We start from the raw sequence: 25,923 nt of genomic DNA, 5'->3' as shown, positions 1-25,923 counted from the left end.
AAATGACGAAGTGACAACAAATTTTGCAGCAACAACCCTCTCTTGCTTGGCCTATAAACTCACTGCATGTTCTTATTATTATTTGCTCTTAACAACTGCTTTAAGGGAATCATAGATGTTTTAAACAGAACTTTGTGGAGATACTGTTGTTGTGTTTTGTTTGTTTTCCTTAGAAATTATGCCATGTTGACTCTCTGATTAGTAGATCATAACGGGAAATCTACACGCATACATACGTGCTGACATATGCGATGACGTACATGTAGGTATCTTGCTGAATATCTACTAAAATCTTTTAATCGTCAGTGTATGCGTAAGCATGAACAGTTTTTTATGCTCCTGGGATGCTTTCGGAGACTTGTCAGGATGGAGGATATTCTTTTTATTTTGTAAACTTTAAGTTTAGTATAGTCTATAAACATTGCAGTTCGACCTCGATTATCCGGCCTCCTTTTATCCGGAAATCTCTATTGTCCGGACGCGTTCACGCAGTGAAAAAAAAAAAAAAAACAGTGACTTTCATGGATCTATTTCACTAATTTCATAAGATGTGCATGATAGGTTTCTCAATATCTAATGAGGTAAAACATGTATGATTTTCACATAAAGATATACTTTATTTTTGTGAAGAAGGGACTACAATTCTGCGCAGGCTAGCATAGATTACACCACCATTGCGGGGTACGCTACCTGCCTAGCTGCCAGTGCACTGGGACGGCAGCTTGGACGGCAGCTATATACATTACATTGTGTCTCCCATATCCGGCCAATTCGCTTATCCGGATGAGCGCCGGTCCCGACATGGCCAGATAATCGAGGTCGAACTGTACCTTTTTAAAGAAATAAGACAACTAGTGAGTACATTTTAGCAATTAGCAATTCCGAATATGTGTTTAAACTAGCTATTAAAGATATCACGATTATAAATGTATTCTATGATATAGTTTACTTATTGCCAATGAGCGAGGGAAGTGTGCTTTGCCTACGATGAGCTGTTATAGCAGCATTTTTTTTTTTTCAATTGCAAACCCGTCTTGTAAGCAGACCTTCTCATTTGGCATCGTAATTGGTAACATCGTAGTGTATTTATGCATAATTATTATGTTATATGAACCATAATGGAAATTTAGGTGCTTTTATGGCTTTTGCTATTGACATCGATGCCCTGTCTTCGCTTTCCAAGAATAATGAAAACAGAGATAAAAATCTGGGATTTCAAAACATAAATGTTTTAATCATCCTTTATACATGCAACTGTTTCTGTGATTACGAGATGAAACAGATGTAGGCATTAAAAAAGATATTTTCTGAATATTCCTGGAGCACTGTGGTATCGTAACCCCGTAAGTGACTAATAAGATATAACATTATAGAGAATTCACAATATACATATTATCCACAACACATCAAATGCGATGTCCTTCACTGGCATACTCGTAGTGACATGAGGTGACTTTTGATATTAAGGAAGTTAAAAAGCAAAGGAGAAATTACAGGTTAGTGTAGTATGGATAACATATAACAGTGATGTAGTTCGTCTCGCTCATTAGATATCATGCTGACAAATAGCTAGAATTAGCGATATTTTGAACTTTTTAATACTGCACGTAAAGCTTCGTATGTTTACTCTGTTTAACTGTATAAAAATAAAAGAAAATCATTACAAAAATACTGAAATTTTCATTTTATGTGCAATTTCAGTTAGTCAAGGTTTTCACGATATTAACTGAAAAAGATTGATTATTATTATATTTTTTTTTGGCTATGCATAGTTGAAGTTTGTAATTAAACGAGGAAACGTGATCAAACAGTAAACAAAACAAGTGAGAACACTTATCACGGCAGAACAGAACGTTCCCTTACCACACTGACATAATATGAAACTGTCTTGGTAATGAAGTGAGTTGAAACGCAGTTGAACCGAATGTAAACTTAGAAAAGAAAAACAGAGCAACATGCTGCCTTGGTGATGCGACAATGGAAGGTGAGTATACTTCACTAAGAGCACTACGAAGTTTTACTTTGCAACAATATCCATCGATATTTACATGTCGTTTCAAATTAGCTTATATTACGTGGGAAATTAAGAAGTATGTGTATGATGTGCCAAAAGGGAGATAATCTTATTTACAATACGCATGCGCATGCGTCATTGTATTTTTGTATGTTTAGTGTTCATTTCAGAGCGAGGTGGTCAACACCACGGCACTCTGTCTATTAGACTCATCTCCTGCTGGCTGTGTTTCGACATCCTCGTCATATTTTGTCGAAAGATCCTCCGGCATCTTCTTCTCCACCTCCTGTACATCGGACCCAGCTCTATCGTCTTTGGTCTCTTTGACTTCCTCGTAGCCATCCTCGTTTGATTCCACTCCTTGTTTCACCTCTGTCTTGCCTTCTTCCTCCCGAATCTCCGAGTAATCAGGATCTTTCTTCTCCATCTTGTCACGATTGACTTCTGAGCCAGCTTTGCCCGAGACTTCTCCGCTGACATCAGGCGGCGCTCCTTTGGACTTTCCTTCGTCGTGGGAACTGCCTTCACCTCCATCGTGTGGCTTTGAGTGATAGTTCTCATCATCGCGTTTATCCACCTCCTCTACGTCGGGTTCATAGGTCGTGTTAACGTAAGCTGAGTTTCCTGAGCCGAGTCCGTCCTTGCTTTCGACGTCCACGTGGGTTTCCTTCTTCCGGAAGCCGTCCTGCCGGATGCAGGTGGCTGTGAACCACGTGGCCGTGACAATCAGTATGAACGAGCCGATGCAAGAACCTATGATGACGGGCACCATTTCTGGATCAACCCCGTAGATCTCCGTATCAATTGGCTTAACTGGTGGCTCTACGGGTATTACTGTAGTAGTATTTGAAAATCAAAACATGCATTCTTGTTGAAAATGTACATTATTAATAACGTCCTAGAACAAAACTTGCTATATCCTGAAATCGTTTCATACAATCTTACTGGCCCATAATTTACCTCCTACTGTTCTTTTGACAACATTTCTTGGAAAATGCAAACTCGTATATAAATGTCGGCCTAGCGGACAGTAGTAACAGTTTCAAAAGAATTCAATTTAGTTGATCTTTAGACTTATCATCATCTTTGCAAAGTAGAGTGAAGCCGACAACTTTCCATGACAAGAAATCTTAAGCAAGGAAAGAGACACAAGTTGCTGAGCTGTGGGAAATCATTGTTGAAGATCAAAAACTATATTACAGGGAGAGAATTATCATGATAATACTGATAATAAAGTATTAATTTTATAGCACATTTCAAATCAAACTGATCAATGCCCTTTATACAGCCACTTCGTCAAATGACAAGATCAAATATTAGAACTTTGAAAAATACAAGAAAGAAAGAAAGGAAATTGTGTGAAGAAAAGACAGAGGAGGGAAAAGAAAAGCAAAGGGGAACAACAAAAAGGCAGTGGAAGGGAAGACATGATATTGAAAATGTAGAAAACATAACAGAGAGCAGAAGAAAATGACTCGGAGTTTGATCGCTTACGTTCTTCACAAGCATCCCCCTTATAGCCTTCGGGACAGACACAGTCGAAGCCATTCACCAGCTCAATACACTCGAAGCCTTCCTCACACGCCTCAGGTACGCAATCAAGTATATCTGGAGATGGTGTATATGGAACCACTGACATGTGAGTTTCGTTGCTTCTTTATTAAAACTTTAACTTAGATCTGCGACGCGAACGTAAAGACGGCGCAGCCTCCCAACTTGGACAATGGAAACAGGTGTCTCGCGCAAGTGCAGAACACATCTTTTTTTTTTCCCTGATTAAAGAGATTGTATAGTATTGGTGGAGATGAGAATTGGGCTTTTAACCTTTTTTTTTTTTTTTTTTTGATATACCATGAAACCATTTATAAAATTGTACAGAGCATACCATTCTAAGAGGAATTCAAAGTTTATTAGATGAAAATCGGTTTTGGAATCACCGAGACATCCAAAAACAAAGTGAAAAAATGCGATCCTAATAAAAGGTGGCCCCGCTTTTTATTCGAAATGCTGTTTTTTGGATATCTCAGCCATTTTAAAACCGATTTTCACCAAATAAACGTGGAATCCCTTTTAGAATAACATGTTCTTTCATATTTCATGATTATCTCACCCAAATATCAGAAAATTGAAGTTAGATCTCAACCAAAACTATACGCTCCCTTTAACGTTGACTCAACGTTCGCGTCGCAGATCCTTCAGGAGACAATAGCTCTGGGTATTGGCAAAGGAAAGCTGGGACGGAGAAAAGGCTGCATAGGCTATACTGACCACGGCCTCGCCAATCAAAATTTCTTTTAATATGGACCTTCGACAAATGTTTTATTGTTATGTCTGGCTTCTCTTTAATAGTTCATCTTCACTTCCGTGGTTGATCACATGCGGGAAGGGGATGATCAACTTTGAGTCCCAAGTCGCAACATCGGGACTGATTTCGAATTAACTCCCAAGTACATAGATGCCGATGTGTTCTATCAAACTATTACCATGATTACTATACCTTCACGTATACTGTATTACCCTCACATCGAAGTAAATTGCTTTACTTTTCCTTATATTTTTAGTACCTGCGTTCATGCCTTGTCTCGATTTCAGTCGAGGTACGAAAAGGAACATCAACCTGATGACTTTGAACGCGAACACAATACAGAATAAAGCGCTTCGACGTGATTCTTTAATGTCTTGGTTCACAAAAAACAAAACAAAACAACGAAATGTGATAATTAATGTAAAGAGCCATCCTTGCACAGAGGAATACAAAACTACAGAACATGAATACTTGTACATATCTGATGAAGTAAAAATGCAATGACATTTAAAACGAGACATGAAAACTCGTCACATTGAGGACGAGTTAGGTGATACGCTTGTGGTCATCAGATGGCGGTCATCTGTGATCGACAAGAAACGAATGTGATATAGGCACCTTGAAGTTATATTGAGCGTGCATGCGAAACTGTTTCTGTAACCACTCGGCCACGGGTCATCCACGGAAATGGTAAGACAAAAAACAACAACAATGTATAGATATAACAGGGGGAAAGTCAATGCCCACTCAACACAAAAAAGAGGGATATGGCGTGTGTGTGTGTGTCTGTGTGTGTGTATAGGTGCGTTTATATACGAACGTGATTTCTACATAGACGAATATGTAATACAAAATTGAAGAAAAAAAAAACAGTAAAATAGCTAAGTATATTGTTTCGTGATCTTGTGAGGTTCGAACCCGCAACCTCACGTCTCTGAGACGTCGCCTTTAACCACTCGGCCATACGTCTCGACGAGAAAATATGGGGAACGTTATGGACTTGAAAGACAGTTATTCAATATATAACACATTCATCGTACGTTGTCAGTTTGCTATTGACAAGACGATCTATCGCACGAATATGAGGCAGATATTAGTACCTGTATGAAATTATTATAGGCATGGTTATCAAATTCCCCTAAAATTTCCTTATAATTGCCTTATTTTTACACACAGTTATGCTATCCCTTTAAACTCGTCACAGTTTAATTAGAATCATTAATATCATACATCAGTACCATATTCAGTTCCATAGCTGATCACGTTTGCTAATTAATTAAGATTATTTGTCTAGAATGTGTCATATGGCCAACCTGTATACACACGTATATACACACACAATGCTAAATGCATGTATCAAACATCTGTAACACAACTTTGAACTAACTGTAGGAATTATCGCTGCACTTATCATCCATACTTTTTATCACTATCTGAAACTCCACAAAAACCACTAATTGACAAATAATCATCAATACAGAAGACTGACTTAAAGGAACAATGCAAATACCTTTTTTACAATGTAAAGCTTGTTACATGTATAAATCAGCACAAAGTAACCACGACTACATTGTGTTACTGAATTGGTATGAACAAATTTCATTTTGTTACAATATACTATATCAGTTTGAAAAGCCCAGCCTCCAAAATTTTGCAGCAGTCGAAGTAATGCAGTCTCCAACGCAAAACAAAGGTATACTGTGTGAGTGTGAGCGTATAGGTGTGTTTACATGCAAATGTGATTTGTACATGGACGAAAAGCCCAGCCTGCAAAATTTTGCAGCAGTCGAAGTAATGCAGTCTCCAACGCAAAACAAAGGTATACTGTGTGAGTGTGTGCGTATAGGTGTGTTTACATGCAAATGTGATTTCTACATGGACGAAGGTGTAGTACTCCATTGAAGAAAAAAAAAGTAAAAAAAAATAATTATTATTTTCTTTCGTGCTCTTGTGAGGATCGAACCCGTACGTGTGCAACCTCACGTTTCTGAGACGACGCCTCTAACCACTCGGCCATATGTCTCGACGAGAAAATTAGAGGAACGTAAACTTATGTACGTGAAAGACGAATCAGGAATCATTTCGTCCGCATTCCATTCTCATTTTCAGTTTTAAATTGCAAAATTGTCAACCTCATGAGGAGATTTCAAAGAATAAAATGCATGATTACTGCAGCTTATTGTCACAGCTACAACATACTTAAGTTTCAGAGGAAATGAAGCAAAATCAGCTGAGATAAAGGTGCTTAAACGTTGTCAAGTCAATGCATGGTTTCTAAAAAAATCACCTCCCATAGACATAACACGTAAACTTGTCCGATTTTGCGTCTTTACATTTAAACACAATTTAAAGCATGATGACGTCATCAAGTTTCAAATCTATGACATGGACTTGAAAGGTAAATGTTCAAAGTACAACATATCTGAATTTGGGATAATATTGAGCTTAAACAACAGAGATACGAGCAAATGAATGTCAGAAACAGTACCTTAAAAAAATCAATTCCACTTTTTTGATTTCAGATGATGATATGATGACGTCATAATGTATTCATGGAGATATTGATACTTGAAACGTTATTTCCAATTCATATGTTTTTGTAATATGCAATAAAAACATAGGGTAACCAGACGTTTTAAAGAGCTATGGCGAAATAAACAAAGACATGTTTTTCGCTATATTTGCACATAGACGCGCACACGAAATTTCAACTTTGACGCCAACGCATTCCTTTGTTATAGGTCAAAATTGATCGGAAATCAAAGGATATTATTGCTTAATGTATCAGGAATCCAAATCTGTCAAAAAATGTGCATTTTCATTTTGTCTACGCGCACTACGCGCGAAAATGTGCGGACGGACGCGAACGCGCGAAACGCTTAAAATTGTCTGAAACTTCGAGATTTCCCATTGGTAAGTTGTTTTGAGCCTTTTAAAAGTTTGACGCGCGCGTACGCGCCCGTAATAATGTCCTAGGTAATTAGCATTAAAATGTAAGATAGAGCGTGACCTGAACTTAATGTCCACCGAAAATGATACAGAAATGACCTTTAGTTATGAAGTTATGATCGATCATGTAACATGGTCCGAAAATCACAAAATGGCGCCTAGATGACGTCATAGATATGTTACTGTCATGAAAACCTTATTGTGGCTAGATTTTGTCATGAGACATGTTCCCTGAAAATGTCATGTTATTCCGTAATGTCATTCTTGAGATATTGATGACACAAAATTGTCCAGAAAGAAAGAAGAATAAAAAGAAACGAGACATGAAAACTCGTCACATTGAGGACGAGTTAGGTGATACGCTTGTGGTCATCAGATGACGGTCATCTGTGATCGACAAAGAAAAGAATGTGATATAGGCACCTTGAAGTTATATTGAGCGTGCATGCGAAACCGTTTCTGTAACCACTCGGCCACGGATCATCCACGGAAATGGTAAGACAAAAAAAAAAAACAATGTATAGATATAACAGGGGGAAAGTCAATGCCCACTCAACTAACGTGGCCTGGTGAACATCTATTGCATTGCTAAACGGAGAAGCGGCCCTGTAACGACTGAGGTCACTATGCCATTTCTGGCAACTTGGGAAAAATACGTCCCGCAGACATAAAACCTATAATCGGCTGGTTTTGATACCTTGCCTTTAATCACAATTTTCAGTGTAATGACGTCATCAAATTACAAAACAATGACATCGTCTTGAAAGACAATTGTTCAAAGTACAACACCTCAGTCGTCGTCATTACATACTATGATCGGTTTGACAAAGTCAACCTGCAAAATGTTGCTGCAGTCGAAGCAATGTGGTCTCCAACACACAAAAAAGAGGGATATGGCGTGTGTGTGTGTCTGTGTGTGTGTATAGGTGCGTTTATATACGAACGTGATTTCTACATGGACGAATATGTAATACAAAATTGAAGAAAAAAAAAGTAAAATAAAAAAAAAATGTTTCGTGATCTTGTGGGGTTCGAACCCGCAATCTCACGTCTCTGAGACGGCGCCTTTAACCACTCGGCCATACGTCTCGACGAGAAAATATGGGGAACGTAAACTTATGTATGTGAAAGATACATGGGGAATCGTTTTGTCCACATTCCATTTTCATTTTCAGTTTTAAACTGCAAAATTGTCAATCTGATGAGGAGATTTCAAAGAATAAAATGCATGATTACTGCAGCTTATTGTCTCAGCTACAACATATTAAAGTTTCAGAGGAAATGAATCAAAATCAGCTGAGATAAAGGTGCTTAAACGTTGTTAAGTCAATTGATGCTTTTAAAAAAAATCACCTCCCATAGACAATACACGTAAACCTGTGCGATTTTCCGTCTTTACCTTTAATCACAATTTAAGGTATGATGACGTCATCAAATATCAAAAGCATGACATGGACTTAAAAGGCAAATGTTCAAAGTACAACATATCTGAATTTGGGATAATATTGAGCTTAAACAACAGAGATACGAGCAAATGAATGTCAGAAACAGTACCTTAAAAAAATTAATTCCACTTTTTTGATTTCAGATGACGATATGATGACGTCATATTGTAATTATGGAAATAATGATACTTGAAACGTTATTTTCAATTCATATGCTTTTGTAATATGCAATAAAAACATAGGGTCACCTGACGTTTTAAAGAGCTATGGCGAAATAAACAAAGACATGTTTTTTCACTATATTTGCACATAGATGCGCACGCGAAATTTCAACTTTGACGCCAGTGCTTTGCTTTGTTATTTGTCAAAATCGATCAGAAATCAATGGATATTGTTACTCAAAGTATCAGGAATCCAGATCAGTCAAAAAATGTGCATTTTCATGTTACTGACGCGCTGTGCGCGCGAAAATGCGCGGACGGACGCGCACGCGCAAAATTGTTTGAAACGCTTAAAATTGTCTGAAACTTCGAGATTTCCCATTGGAAAGTTGTTTTGAGTCTTTTAAATGTTTGACGCGCGCTTACGCGTCCTAGATGACGTCCTAGGTAATTAGCATCAGAGAAAGAAAGATAGAGCGTGACCTGAACTTTATGTCCACAAAAACTGATACAGAAAGGACCTTTAGTTATTAAGTTATGATCGATCATGTAACATGGTCCGAAAATCACAAAATGGCGCCTAGATGACGTCATAGATACGTTACTGTCATGAAAACCTTATTGTGGCTAGATATTGTCATGAGACATGTTGACTGAAAATGTCATGTTACTCCGTAATGTCATTCTTGAGATATTGACGACACAAAATAGGCCAGAAAGAAAGAAGAATAAGAAAAAAGACAGATTTTGACAATCACAATAGGTGATACGCTAAAAGCGTATCACCTAATAAAGAGAGATTTTGACAATCACAATAGGTGATACGCTGATAGCGTATCACCTAATAAGAGAGAAATAGAGATCAATATCTGAGATTAACTACTCAATCATGCTCCATAGAAAAAAAAATCCACAATGATGCTTGTTTTGCTATAATATCCAATCATATAAAAACATGATGGAAGAAGAATGAGGGGACAATCATATTTTTCTATCATTAGTTTCATCTATCCTGGTTTTGGAGGTAAAACGCCTTCATACCTTCGTCGCAATGTAGGCCCATCCAGCCCGGCGCACACAGACACTCGTACCCAAGACCCGGAGAGCTGGTACAACTCGCCCCATTCCGGCAAGGATTGCTGAGGCAATAGTCGATAGCTGGCGTCCCAGATATAAAGAACGAAATGATGAAATCAGTATGATCTGGTCCTTGTGTAATCAGGTGGAAATCAGTGGAATGATTATATTCAAGCATACACACGTGTATTGATAGCCTATATCTGCATCAAAATAATGACAGATAAAGTGAGAGACCCAAAGACATATGGAGACATGTTAAAGTCGGTGGGAGAGAAAAAGAAAAAAAAACAGAGGAAAGTGCGAGAAGAAACTAAGAAAGAGGTAGAAAGAGGAATTTTTAAAAAGATACGTGACAGGAGTAACTTTTGTTTTACACCAATATGTAATGTGAATCTTTCGTGTGGTCCTCCCATAACACAGATTTTGGAATGTTAATGAAAATTGTAGATAACTATGACCGTCTGAGGAGACTTTGCCTTTCAATTACATTGCGATAGATCAGCGGGGCTTTGATATCAAAATGTCAGGATATGTAATTGGACATGTTATGATTGACAAGCAAAATTGTACTTTTTTATGAATAAAATCAATAATTATGCGTTATCGTCATTATAATGGTAAGCGTTGTGTTTATGATAAGTTCCTACAGGCTATTGCTTACAAAAAATCATCACCAATCTGATCATTCCACCATCAACGTGATACGTGATTGTCATAAAAAAACACATTAATAGACGAGTGTCATAAGCACATGGTGCAATGGCGCCCTCTTGTGATGCGATGAAATTAAGATACCTTTAATGACAGCTATTCTGATTAAGACAGAAGATTTCGTAAGGGATTATTTGACAGATTACTTACCAGAACAATTTGAACTGAGAGAGACGTCATCTATAGCAATGTCTCCGAGATTTCCCCCTCCTCGAATACCTTCAATAACGATCTAAAGAATGGATAATGAACACAGATGAAAGAAAACAAAACTAAACAACCATAGGAATCAGATTTAATATGTGAAAGTACCTTGTTATCTCACACATTTTTATCAGTCAAGTCTGTGGCATAGACATAATTAACCTTAATCATCACAGACACTATAATTTTGGCAAATCGTTCGATTCTCAGCGGATAATTTGGAAACTTTACCAAATGGGTCGCAGGGGGCGCTACTTACCGTGTAAAACCCAGAACTGAACGACACCGGGAGCATCGTCTCATTCCACGAGTCACCGCTCTCTCCATCGACCACGATATGGGTGTCCGTCGATGTCTCACCAACGAAGGATACTCGAAGGGTGCCTACATTTTGTCCGAAGGCGTGGTAGTAGAAGTGCAGGGAACAGTCATCACCTTCGTGCTTGAAAAACGGGTATGATATCAACTGGGCACTGGCATTCCTACCTGCTCGTGTTGTTTCGATGTACAGGTAGTGGCCTGACAGAAAAAAACAAACACGCAGACACACGAATGCGAAACCTATGTCTGAAAAAATGCAACTCAGTATTTGCTTGGCAGCAATTTTGTGCACAGCGGTAATGAGGGATAGCGATGCTGAATGAGACTTTAGAAGGAAAGAATGGGCACGTTTTAATCGCATCGCATTGTTAACATACTGTAGTCGTGACTGACCCCATTTATGAAAGTACAAACAAACACACACACAAAGCAAACAAACAACAACCGAATAATCTGATAGTCTGTGTAATGTGCACTAAGCATAACCTTACTTATATTTTGCTGCAATTGTTTGCAATTTCGGAAGTCCCGCCAGCATTTGAATTTTAATGTTCACGGACATTCCAGCAAAACAACTTTGCGTACAGCGATTACATGCATACGCGTGTATCTGCTGGTTTATATCAACAGAATAAATGTAAACATGCGCTCATCTGTTTTATGAAATTGCTCGGCAATCGCTCACATGTTTATTTTTTTTTTCAGTGCACTCACACAGACATTTCTAAGTTTGTCTTTCTGTGACAACATACCAGTTTCGTTGAGATAGGTGTGGTCATTGAGCGGCCCTGTGTCCAGCGTAGGAGTTTCACCGGAATGTCTCGACCAATCAAAATCGTCGTTTACTTCCTCTTGATAAAACATGCAGAGATCCCCCAGTAGGTGCGATTCGAAATCGCACAACGTTTCAAACTCTGTGAGGATGAAAGGAACAACACCGCAATTCACGTTGCTACATTATTTTCTGTACAGAACGAATTTAGATTTTGAAAAGTCCACAGAAACACATACACACACCAAAAAAAAAAAACCAAAAAACCAAAAAACACCTATCGGGCAGTGTAAGAATGCCGTTAAAGGTGACAAGAAGAGGGAAAAACACAGCGAGGCATGACCTATTAATGTTGATGGCATAAGCAATAGTATAATAGTTGTTTTGTTAAAATTCGAAAACTTAATCTTTCCTGAGGTTTGGCCTGGATCTTCCTTGTTATGAAGTCATAATAAATGAACGAATGCAATTTTTTCAACCTCTGCACTCATCGTACTCAAAAAACTTTATTGTTTCAATTCAAATAATGTCGTTCCCATCTAGGGTTTCTGAAAGCTGCTCAGGAATCTTTCAAACTGAATGAATTAAATTGATAAAATTAGGGCGTGGAAGTAACACTATGTCAACTGAATGACGTACAATAATGTGTGTATATCTTACTGTCTTTATATGCGAAGAATTTGATTGTAAAATGAGTTAAATCCATTCTTATTAATTTAAGGTCTTTTAGAGTAAAACTGGGGAAAAACAAACAAAATTAAAAGTGAATATGGGATATTCTTAATCATAACTTCAAAAATATTCCTTGTTATTTGAAAAGTGGGGTATCGCTCGAAAGGTTTTAGTCTGCTCTATCTGATGATGGATTTACTTTAAAATGATTAAATGATTAAAAATGGCTCTTAACCAATTATGCCATGAAACTTTTCATTTGTATATTTGCCTGTATGTATTGATATATGGATAATATTGTTGGATTGATGGTCAATAGTTGAAATATCATCGCATTGTTTGCATGCAAATATATTCAAGATTTCGTCCAAGGTTGTCGTAAGAAGTAAATTCCATACTTTACTTACCAGTTTGGCGAACACTCACATCATCAATGCCTATATCAGACCTGTCACCATCACCAATGACCCCCTCGAAGATAATCTGTCACAAAGTAGTCATTGAATTGTATGTCATTTGTAATAAACCCACGTTTTGATTCATCTTTGAGATACTTATTTTCACATTTCGCTTGGTTATTAAAAATAAAATATGCCTCTTCTTTGCATTTAGGTATCAAATAAGTTCTTTGCGTTATGATGAAAACAAAATCGTTGAAATAGGATGAAAAAGCTGATTTATTCATGACTCTCATAGGAAAACATTGCGGTAACTAACGTTTGTTTCCTGCAAAGCAACAAATGATCCAATTTGTGGCGGCGTCTTGTCGTCAAATGTAAAGCTTTGTTAAACAGATAATATTATGTCTGTCTCTACCTAAAATTTCGCTTTGTCGCCGACTGCGATGCTGTAAATTTGATTCAACTTACCCGAAACGGCGCCGGAGCTCTGAATAGGATCCGCCCCTCTTTCCACTCCCCCTGATCCGTCTGGGATCCCGATCGGGACCAGAACGGTTGAGTGGTGGGCAGGTAGCCATTGTACTCTATGTAGACGTTGAGCGTGCCCATGTTTGATCGCCGGTCGATGAGCGGGAAGTTTTCCCACATACTGTACCAGAAGGAAATGAGCGTCACGCTTTCGTCGGAGTCTGCGGGACTGTCGTCTGGACTGAACAGCCATGCCTTGTCTCCGGGACTTCTCCCTTCGGCCTCAGTGTACAGAAAATTACCACCTGATATCAACGACAAAATAGTACACCAAAATGAACACAGAATGAAAGTTAATCTGCATATAGCATTGAGAACAAGATGACTTTGATTTCTATGAAAAAAGTCTTGCCTGAAGTTTTTTTTTTTCGAATGTGATGATGTAAAACTTTGATAATAAGCGTAAAACATCATGAGCACTTTATATTATTCAGTTAGTCAAAGGAATGAGAAATGATGAGGTTGGTTGACCTGCTCTGCTCATCACACCGCCGACAGCCATTATCGAGAAATGTTAATTGATTCGTTTTGATTTGATTTGGTTTAATCAGAAACTACATTCAGTCTACATACATCATACACTCACAAGCGCGCGTGCGCATACACGCACACACACACACACCCACACACATCATTTTTATATACAAATAAAGCGCTAAACCGTTGTACGTGTTCTTCTTGCTTGACGATGACTACTATCAGGTCATATGATTTGCCCAAGAAAGAAAGTAATAAGTTACGAGATAGTTACTTTCAAGCACAATACTTTCATACCAGGCTGTAATTGGTAAGTGATTGTTTTCCAAACTCGCAGATGGAAATGACAAATGCTATAGACCTACGTCCTATATGCTCCCGTCAACACAGTCACTTTGTTTTGATAGAATATTATTGTTTACTAGGATATTTTGACAGGTGTCCAACCGAAGGTGTATGCAGTTCAAGTCGTTTCTTTTCTTCTTCCACAGAACATAGCATGATACGATCATGATAGCATGATATGAAAATGAGTACACAATAGTTTACTCTACAATAAGAATTAGAGGTACGTAACGACTTAAAAGCATGTTATAGTATACTACTTCAAGCCAAACTTGTAACACTGTCCTTGCTCAGAGGAAATAGACAGAGACATACATTCGTGTGTAAGCATTTTTATCTCTTACTGCATTAAAAAAAAAATAGTTTTTCAAGTATTCTTTTGATCGGATGTCACACAATTAAGAAACTTTACAGATGCTTCATTAATAATGAGTGGGTAGTGACAGGTATATATAGAGATCAAAGTATTCTTCATTTATTCCTGATATCGCAAACACGTTAGTGGTACCTAAGCACAGTATGTAGTACAGCTGTATTCTATTGAAACTGGGTGGAGTGAAATGCAACAGACTCACATGTCAACGGTCAAGTATGTCTCATATCTCAAGGGTCCTCTAATTGGCTTCGGATCAAGTACAAAATGGTCTAGCCCATGAGATAAACAATTACTGGAGATATCGGACGATAAATCAAAAATAAACTAAAATAGAGAAAGAGAAAGAGATAGAGGAAGTGAGTGTGTGTATGTGTGTTCGGACTCTGTGTAAAGAGTATGATTTATGAAATATTGCATTGTTACCATAGCAACGTGTGGACGTAGTAATATTCTTTTCTGCTGATATCTTAAAGCACGCAGATGCTCTGAATGAGAGCGAACGACTGTTTAGCGGGCGACAAAATAAGGTTTTTGAAGTACTATTCCATCTACTATTTATGATGATGTAATAATCATTCTGTAAACAAAGAGCAGGCCTATAAGAAAATTGCAGATAAGGAATTGCATCCCTTTGCAACATTGAAGTGATCATTTCAATTGCGTAGGGGTAGAGGGGATCAGAATGCAGTAAGACTTAAAAACTGTTTCAGTCTGTCAAGTATGATTCTTTTCTGAATGATAAGAAACGAGCGGTACTTTAATTTCAGTGTATTCGTCAGATACGTCATGTAATTCTTCTTCTTCAAAAAAAAAAAGAAAAAAAAAAGAAAGAAACCGCCAAAGAACAGGTGGGGCAACATATTCCTAAACATTAACTCGTCTATAAGGAGCCTGGCGGAATCCTGTGGATTTCGGATGCCGTGGGATACGGATTAGATATTGGAAAGATAGAACTGCCTATTTTCAATAGCTTTGAACATTTTTCTTTCCTTTCCGTTGTGTTTTTTTTTTTAAGCAAAATGAATTTGGTATATAACGTTAAGATTAAGAGTTTTATGTGTAGGTTTATTGGTGTCGTAATATATTGGTATATTTAAGATAGGGCCTCATCCACGTCAAGCTCTGCATATAATGTCGGTCCTCTATATTGATTTCTCGTTTGTTCATATATAAATACAGTATTCCTTAACATGTTGCTTTGATTTATATGTTATTAGAGACTGATGTTATAATGGAATTGACATCTCTTATATTGATTTGTATGTTATACTCTTTTTTGCATACTCTGTATCACTTTGTTTTCATTTGTTATTGTATTTGGAGAAAAAAAAATGCAGAAATAAGCCCAACCCAACCAAACTAAACCATGTATTTATTATTACTACAGAGCGAATTTTGTAATCAAGTCTACCGTTTGAAATGGCTCACGTACAAAAGGCAGGAACAGATAACACCGACTTACTTCCTGTGGTGTGGTCCCCCGAAGGTCCGGTGAAGCGAGATGGGGTGGCACGTCGCCTCAAGGACCAGTCAAAATCATCGTAGACATAATTTGACCAGCCACACTTTGGGTCTTCCGTCAGAGGACGGTCAAAATTGCAGTTCGTGTCTTGGCTGCAAGCAATGCCTGTATTTGACAATGAGCAACAGGGTGATAATTAATATTTTTCATCCTTTTATTTCGAAGATGTTGAATTTCTGGATTGTATAAAAACTGATGGTCGCCACCCTACATGCCCTATGAACACTCAGCACATACACACGCGCGCGCGCTCGTGAGCAGCAGCAGCACACACACACACACACACACACACGTGCACAAAATTAATAATAAAATAATTATTCATGCTACTTATGTTTATGGGAATCTCACCAAAACCATCGATACATTAGCTTGCCAATTCAAAATTCCCATGTCGTAAACATGCAAATCTTTCCCTCATTGCAGCAGTCCTACCTGGGTGTAGTCGAGACGCTTTGAATCTACTAGTAGAGCAGATAAGCCGAAAAATTGTGCAAAATTTGACTAAAGCATGAAACTTTCACCAGTGTAAGTACATGTTATAAGATTCATTTTAAGATCGGGAGGTAAGTCTGAATTGACCTCTGATGACCTCCAAAGGTCAATGACCTCAAAATTTGATAAAAATTTTGCGTCATTGATTATAAATATGGTAATGATGTACTAAAAACTCATTTTCGTTACAGTGGAATTGTCTTCATGTTCCATAGAACCCTGACAGGTTTCTACCTTTGACCTCTGATGACCTCCAGAGGTCAATGACCTCAAAATTTGATAAAAATTGATATTTTGCGTCATTGATTAATGTTAAATAATATGGTAATGATGTACTAAAAACTCATTTTTGTTACAGCGGAATTGTCTTCATGTTCCATAGATCCTTGACAGGTTTCTACCTTTGACCTCTAATGACCTGCAGAGGTCAATTATTGACCTCAAATTATCAGAATTTTGATATTTTGTGCAATTGGTTGATGATAAACATAACGATGTCCTAAAAATTCATTTGTGTTACAGCTGAGTCGTTTTCCTATTCCTCAGATCAAGGGAAATTATTTACATGTCTCTGCCTTTGACCTCTGAGGACTGTGGCAAGTCAATGACCTCAAAATATCAAAATATCGATAATTGATGTATATTCAATGGTTATCTGTATACCTGGTGTGCAATCATGCATTATGCTATTAGCATTTATACTACATTGACTTGTACAAGAAGTGTCTTCTCATTCCACAGAACATTGGTCATTACCCTGTGTATATCCAACTTTGACCTCTAAGGACAATGTGAGGTCAGACTTTTAGAATATCACTAAAAAATTGTGTAGGATTGCAAATATTGATGTTTGGCTTCATAGGTTTAATCCTAAATGTTTAATCATGTACAAATCACGCCTTGACGTTATAATCAAAGTATGTATGCACATTCCACAAAGCATTGGTTCATAGTAACAGGTCTCAGGAATGTGAGCGGTCAATTACTTCAGAAATGAAGCTTACGTGTCTTCAGTGATGGCAGTGACCTCAAATATAATATCTATGTTTGGGTTAGTTATGCAGACTAGCTTGCATGAAATTATGTGCAACATTATCCAATTTGCACAGGACAAAATTTGTACGCTTGAACATGGAAGGTGGGGAGAGGAGTACCATATTTTGGGTTGATGCTTAATAGTTTGTGAACAGGCATATGGCAAAGTCCCTTGAACTGGATGAAAGGGTGACAGATGCTAACCAGAAAACAACAGGCCCACCTCATCAGATGTACGTCACGAGTCAAACAACCCGAGTCGTACAGCCCATGAGTTACGCAGCCCACGAGTCATACATCCCGTGACCTAAATACTATACTAGTAGATGAACAAGGTCAATGAGCTCGACATCAAATATAATAGGCCCATAAGCTGTGCGGTCCGCGAGCTCGACACTCGAGGAAAACAAGGCCCACGAGATTAATATATGTATTACATCAGAAAACTTAATCTGTTCAGTGTAGGTCTTGTGGACCTCCCCCTCCCTCCATGTGTCGGACTCTTATGGGCCTGGTTTGCCTAAGTGTCAAGCTCATGGGCAATGCTACCTAGTTTCGAGCTGGCGGGCCTGTGTTGGTCAGTGTCAAGCTCGTGGGCTGTATGGTTCCGGTGAATGACTCATGGTCCTGGAGCATACAGTGACGTCATGGACCATCTGGAAAGCGACATACTGTGAGGCATAACATGCATTCCACATGAAGCAACCCTGTGTCTTGCAACTTGCTATTGTCATCCAATTAAGTTTGGGTCATTACGTCAGGAAATTTTGGGCATTTTTTCAATGACCTGTTTAAGAACCTCAATTCCAAATAGGAGTGGAACTACTATTTACTCTAATTGTCTTCTTTATGCTCGATACTCCTTAACACTTGGGCCTGACCAAGAGTTGTGCCCCCATGCCCAAATATTGGTTGTTTCCAATATGCCGCCATCCGGTTTGCATCCAGTGCGTGAATCAGGGTACGCTGGCAGCGGGTAATATCACCTACATTATCCGGTTAAGACTCTCTGCCAGCAAGTGATGATTCAGTGTAACCTGCTGAAATTGGTCTAAATCTACACCCTCGATCTCTTTCAAGACAGGGCAGCATCTGCGTCTTCAGTGAAGCACGCGATCGGCACACAGATCTCCTCCACGACTAAACTGGATAGACATCCTGAGATCAGACCAGCGTTCTTATAGGTGCACAGCCACTGTATGCGATCATCAGAGTCTTCCAATGGCAATATCTGAACAGTTTGGGTGAAGGCAAGCTTGTCTCTATGATGAGTGCATTGCACATAGAGTACAGGATGCACGAGATGATAAGAAAGCCTCCTTTTGACTCGCGGGATAGGCTACAAGCCTTTCTCAGGCAGAGGTTCTGAATTATCGGGTCGTGATCAGTCTGCACACAGTGAGCTGAACACCATATCAAGTATACGTGTGTAATGATTGTGTGTAATGATATGGGAAAAATGAATGGAAAAATTAAAATACATGTTTATGTATTTTACGTGGAATCAGTTCCTGTCTGTTGTCTTGGAAGAAATGCATCAATCTTGCATTGTTGTTGTTTACTATTTTCCCTCTCCATCACGAGTATATATGTGACCCTGCACCACAAAACAAAACAAAAAAGTCGCCAGACAAGGATTTTTAGTTAAGGACAGATTCTGAAAGAGCAGACTTTAAGCTCTAAAATGATGTATAAGTCAATTCAAATGGATTCCCCTAACCTATATAAATATTGGAAAGAAAGCCCATACTCTAGAAAAGTTGGAACTGAGAAAAGAGGCTCTGAAGTACAGGGTCTATTCAAGCGCTTAATCTTTACTAAGCCGTGCTACCAGTGCCATGAATGGGACCAAAAAAAAAAAAAAAAGAATGATGTAAACCACCGGAGCGACAACAATGAAAGGATTATTGGATTAAGCTGAAATTGAGCATGTTCTATTAACACATTCTGACTATGATTAATGCCAACTTTCAAAGCAGTAGCATCATCCTTTCAAAAGTTATTAGAGTTGAAAGTGAAGAGTTTGCAGAGGATTTTCAAGAAATGAAAAGTAGCCTGTAAGAAATACCTGATCACACTTCTCCAGCAAAAAGGGGGTTGTAGAAAAATTGCTGAAAACCCACGTTACCATTCAATTTATGATCCCGAACTCAAGAATTTTGTAGAAGAAGAATAGCTCTTTCAGAAAATATGAAAAACTCGAAATTGACTTGGTTGACCCATTTCACCTTTCTTGAGTCCTCACGTAAAATCAAGGGGTGCGACTTTTTGTTTGTTTTGTGATGCACGGTCACATATTATGGAACGTGTTGATCAAAGTTTTTGTGATGTCGGAAAATGCGAGGCTGTATTGCAGGTGGCTTATTGAAGGTGGTCTTCAATTTGTTTTTCACAGTATATTGGCATGTTTAACAGACTGTAACTCACCAAGATGCCTCTTGAAATGTTTTGAAAAAAACTTCTGCTTGATTTTACATGAGCGGATGATTATCAGTTGTCTTTCTGCTTTTTCATCTTGTGTGAAACAGAGTATTGTTTCTCTTCAAAAGATAGCGTGCCAATTAATCTGCACTTACTGTTGGTGCTCTATCGGCCCGTTAAGACATTCAAACCCACCTTCAGCCTAGACATCCGTAGGCGTTGTGGTGTCGAGCGGGATCAGAACATCTCTCATGAAGCGAGACTTCTCTTTTCTTTTCTTTTTCTCCACTAACAATGTGAAACAAAGATATCCGTAGGCGTTGTGGTATGAAGATGTGGTAGAGCGAGACTTCTCTCAGTCTCTTTTCTTTTCCCCACTAACCATAAGTTTAGCAGGAAACATAGAAGCATTCGCACGTACTGTTTACATTTCCCATCACATGCTTTTAACATCGGAAGTTTCATGTACACATTTTGCCTGGAAAAGAATTACCAAGAACTTTTCAACACAATACATGTTCAAAAGAAGAAGCCGTTTGGTTCATATATAATTTACTCGACAGAGTGATTTATAGGGGCCTACTTATCACTGTCCACGTACTCGAACAGTTTTCGCTAAAGATACAAGTATGTTTACAAGATTGCAAACAGTAGAATGATTTGCCCCTTAACATATCAGACTATTACATCTCTTGAAATGTCTTCAAACGTAAATGAAAGTCATTCCTCTTAAATGATTACTCTCGGTCGACGAATGAGGTCCTCATCTGCATGTCATTGTCGATCTCGTCAGTGTGACTGGGCCGTCCGTTGAGCGGTCTGCCGTCACGCTCTCAGTAGGCCTATTCTCTTCGTCACCATCACTCTCCACTTTGTATCAGTCTGACAGGGCGCTTCAACATCTCCATCTCCGATGACACCAGTTGACTATTTGGAGTTTGTAATTACACTCCAAATTCCTACTGTCCTGCTGCTGGCCGGTTCAGTCAAGACAGTCAGATCCTCATCACATTCACAGCGTAGGTCGATGGTGCATTCAGCGTCGATAAAGATTAGTTGGTTGACTTGGAGGGGGGGGGGGGCATGATGTACCAAGAAAGGGGAACTCCTGACTTTATCTCTGTGGTCTCCAACTATTCTCAAAGTTCCTCAAAATTCTCTCAAAATCCTCAAAACTCTGCAGCCTTTGCTTCACTACATAGCGTGAAGCCGCTCCCACTGTGCTTGCCACTCTAACTGATTTCTCGGCTGAGACATGTTTTTTTTTTTTATAACTAATTTACTAACAAACTTCCTTTTCCTAAAGCATTTCATTGGTTCAATCTTATATTGGGGTGTGGCGTTCACTAGAAATTAATTCCTTACTGGTCAAATGTTCAATTTGCTCCTCCTATTCGTTTCTGTGAAAACTCAATTTTCTATGATTCATCTCATTTTCTGATTAACTCGCCCACTGTCTTTTAGTCTCTTCATTCGCTTGTTCTCTGTAACCACTGGTAAAGACTTTATTGTTTCTTGGATATCAAAATGATAAACCAAATGAATATCAGTGTCCTTATGGCAACCAGCGTCATCGTTGTTCTGGGTCATTATCCCTGAATTTGTCTTTGGAGTTCCTGTTTGACCCACTCCACTAAACAATAAATGCTAAAATAGAGGGGTAAATTCTGAAAGGAGGGCCACCTTCCAGCTCAGAGGGTCATTTATGTTTGGGGATCAGAGGGCAAAAAAAAACGTCATCACGTCATTCTCCGTAATTTGGCGCGGGGCTTTGGGGATGGAGAGTGCTGATCACTAGCGGGGAAAGTAGCCAACATCAAACTTTCTTGGAAGAGGTGGTTTTGACCAAAAAAAGAAAAAGAAAAAGAAAGGAAATAGCTGGAAGGAAGATAAACGGTTTCATAAACTCCAAGAAGGGGAAAAGACTGAGCATATATTGACCTCACAGGGTGTCTAGGAAAACGACTGCAGTGTTCTGTTTTCTTTTACTCTCTATTCTATTCTATTCTATTCTATTATCATAAACATGTGCTAGTAGCCATCTGGGCTACAATTGTGTTTGTTTTGTACATCCTCTAAAGGTCACCAGAGGTCAAAGGTAGAGCCCTATCTGTGCTCTTTGGAATATGAAGACAATTTCTTGTAAAACAGGTATGCTTGTTTTGTACACTTAACCATATTTAGCATTATTACCTATACGAGGGATTTTTGCGAGGCAATTCCAGTTGTTATTTCGCAGGGTTAAAGGTCAGGAGTTGTTATTTTGCAGGGTTAGAGGTCAGCAGTCAATATGCTTTTCGCCACGTCGCTGCGTGTCGGTTACACACACCGCACCGTACACAAAACAATGTGTGCAAACAGTGCAGTCTTCCGATTTGGGGAGGTTGGAAGAGAGAGAGAGGGTGGAATCTCTCTCCCCACCTCCCTGCTTAAACGTAAACATTCCGATCGACCAAGGAGGTACTTAGTACCTCCTTGGATCGACCACGAAAAGAAAACTTTCCACGACATCCAGGGTGTCAGTTACACGCCCCGCAGAAGAACGCTGATAAATCAGCTCATACAAGCTCGACCACTTACAGCAGCACTAGGCAATGACTAGTCCATTTGTGCTCAGTAATTGCACCGTGACCATCAGTCTTACAACTCTCCAACTTTAAACAGAGAAGTAAAAATAAAGTGTAAGAGCGTTCAGAAGTTTGAAGTTTGCCTGTTACAACTTCATATGTATCTTTGAAGTTGGAGTTGAATGATATGCATTGATGAACAATTTTGCAACTATTCAACATGTTGATGGTCTACAGGTAGTCAAATGTGGCTTGATCTGTATCAGTGTATAGCCGTATTCACATATTTTCTTAATTTACCTAAGGGATAGGTAATAATTATGATATTGACTGGCCTTTCTTTCGGGAGGTACCAGAAAAATATTGCCCGCACTGAAAACATATTGCCCTCGTCTTCGACTCGGGCAATATGCTTTCAGTTTGGGCAATATTTTCTGGTACCTCCCTCAGGGCCAGTCAATATTATATAACTAACTAATGACACTACAGATCAATATTATGATATTTTGAGGTCATTGACCTCTAAAAGGTCACCAGAGGTTAGAGTTAGAAACCTGTCTTTGCTATTTGGAATATGAAGACAGTTTCATTGCAAAACAGATATGCTTGTTTAACCATATTTATCATTAACTAATAACATCACAGATCAATATTATGGTATTTTGAGGTCATTGACCTCTAAAGGTCATCAGAGGTCAAAGGTAGAAACCTGTCAATGCCCTGTGGAATCAGAAGATTTGTAGTACAAATGCATATTTAGTGCAGCGTAACCAAGATCTAAGCCTATCAAGCACAAATGCCTCCAAACATCAATATTCTGATATTTAAAGTTCATTGACCTCTGGAGGTCATCAGAGGTCAAATCAGACTTACCTCCCGATCTTAAAATGAATCTTATGGTATGTACTAACACTGGTGAAAGTTTCATACTTTAGTCAAATTTTGCACAATTCTCATGATTTTGAGGGCTTAACCGCTCTAAGACCATACTAAAGATTTACTGATAGAATATACACACATTTGAATATTCTGTGATAATGCATGGCATGGGCAATGTTGCTTTGTTCTTGATGGGTAGGCCTACTGCTAAGTACAAGTGTATCTAGCTCCGGATTAAAATAAGCAAAAATAAGAAAAGAAAGTAAACCTCTAAGATATTAATCTAGGTAATCATACCTCCCCCTCCCTTCCCCCTCCCCCGGAGATAACCACTGAAAAGGAAATTCATACACATTCAAACCCATGCAGGCATGGATATTAAATATGGTTAGCTTCTTAAGGTGCTTTTCTGGATCTTTTGATTATTCCCTTCTCACAAGAGTGTTGATTTGATTCAACGAAATACGAATCCATGTCTTGTGCTCAAAATCATCAACAAAGAAGTCGGAGGCTATAACAGTCAACTTCAATAATTATCGCCTACTGAAGGGTAAGCTAACATCCAAAGGCTAGATGACTGATTAATAGCAAAGGTCGATAAAATCACGAGAAATAAAAGAAAACATGCAACACGTACAAGGAAACACTATTAAAACAGGAGCAAGTGACACAATAACCATAATATAACCACAAATAAGTGTGACATAAGGCTATCAATAATAATCGAATTTGTTTCGTTAATCTTTCAACAGAAAATCGGATGAAATTTGGTGGCTTACTGAAAGGGAACTAGCAAAGTTGGAAAGTGTGCTTGTTTTTGTTCGTTTTTTTTTTAAGTTTGAGTTGTTGAAATGAACAGTGATCAAAACAGGGCATATCTGTTCCACAGGTGATATATGACTATGTTTCAGGATCGCCCAAGGTATTAGATTTCAAGTACAGTTTAAAAATAGAGTCGCAAATTGCTAACAGGTCTCTTTTTGTACCCATGACGAAATTCAGACTGTCTCTCAAATTTCATTCGATATGATTTGCTTCATATGTTTTCATAATAATCATAGTTGATGGCAGAAAAAAAAAACAGCAAAAATATAAACACTACATATCAAGAGTTCTTCTTAAACCTTTTTGATTGAAAATATTTTCGAATATTCCACAAAAGTGTTCTCCAGGTCGATGAATTTCAATTCTTAAAGCGAAAAAGCTCTCTTCTGCGGGAGGGGGATGCCCCCTCACGCACCCTCCCCTTGCGTGCGTGTTGCCCCAAATGTTGAACATAATATTTTTGCAACCTTATGAAAACATTATTTTCTGCGCCTTGAACTCAATCAACGTCTCTTGCACTCCTTCACATTCATTACCAGGAATCGATCAACACCGCTATGTTTACTGTCTCAGAGGGGTATATTTCAATATGAATTTACTTAAACAATTATGAACTATTTCCAATTTTGATCCCCCCCCCCCCAAAAAAAAAGAACAAATTTAACGGGTCTTATATATCTATAACTACTAGTTTAATATTCTCAAAACCATGAGTCAACAGACATTTCTATAATGTTGACTTCGGCTGGTTATAGTGCATTAGAATTAAGTTTTTCGCATATTGCACAATGTACGCTTTGATAATCTTGTTCAGTCTTTTACTATCATTACTTATCACTATCATGTATACATTGCTCATTAATTCACAGCGTATTGTCTACATCATTCCTTTGTAACAAAGAGTGAATTCAGTATTCAATATTTTGACTACAGCATCCATGAGTATGGACTGACTAGAATTATTCGTTGATGCCACAGAACGGAGCAAATTCTCTCAGTTACGTGGACAGATTGAAAACATTGAACATCAAATCAAGGCAAACATTTAAAATTACGTCAGTCACTTCGTAGTTTAAATAGTTCAGAGATCTGATGTAACAAACCACAGTTCAATATCATCAGGAATATTCACCCAAAATACAAAAATCCATGTACTAGTACTTGATAGAAAGCAGGCTTGGCCTTTGCCAGTGTGTGTAATCTGTGTACACATAAAAATCGTGGAGGGTATGTATTTCTTTTAACTCATTGCATGGGGCTACTACACAGTGACTCCATGCTCATAGCTTAATATTTGACTGTCCCGGCGGAACGACTCCAGGACATTCCTTGCAAACCAATGCAGCAAACAGTTTCCACTTTCCAAACCTGTACTTACCTGCAAGGACACCGATGATGATCAGAAGACGGCTTGCCAT

At 38.4% G+C, this 25,923-nt stretch overlaps 1 protein-coding gene across 1 annotated transcript; it reads right to left on the bottom strand.

Moving 5' to 3' along the window:
- Positions 1-2,056: 2,056 nt before the first annotated feature.
- Positions 2,057-25,923, bottom strand: LOC140231231 (apical endosomal glycoprotein-like). Its single transcript, XM_072311377.1, has 10 exons — positions 25,884-25,923; positions 16,224-16,400; positions 13,504-13,808; positions 13,042-13,117; positions 11,943-12,104; positions 11,129-11,388; positions 10,816-10,897; positions 9,916-10,032; positions 3,509-3,622; positions 2,057-2,848 (listed from the first exon to the last, which is right to left on the bottom strand). The coding sequence occupies exons 1-10, from the start codon at positions 25,921-25,923 to the stop codon at positions 2,181-2,183; spliced, it is 2,001 nt and encodes a 666-aa protein (XP_072167478.1). The 3' UTR covers positions 2,057-2,180.

The sequence above is a fragment of the Diadema setosum genome, chromosome 7 (genome assembly GCF_964275005.1).
Source record: "Diadema setosum chromosome 7, eeDiaSeto1, whole genome shotgun sequence".
Taxonomy (NCBI): Eukaryota; Metazoa; Echinodermata; class Echinoidea; order Diadematoida; family Diadematidae; genus Diadema; species Diadema setosum.
The sequence above is the reverse complement of the archived record's forward strand: the minus strand, read 5'-3'. Positions and strand labels throughout refer to the sequence as shown.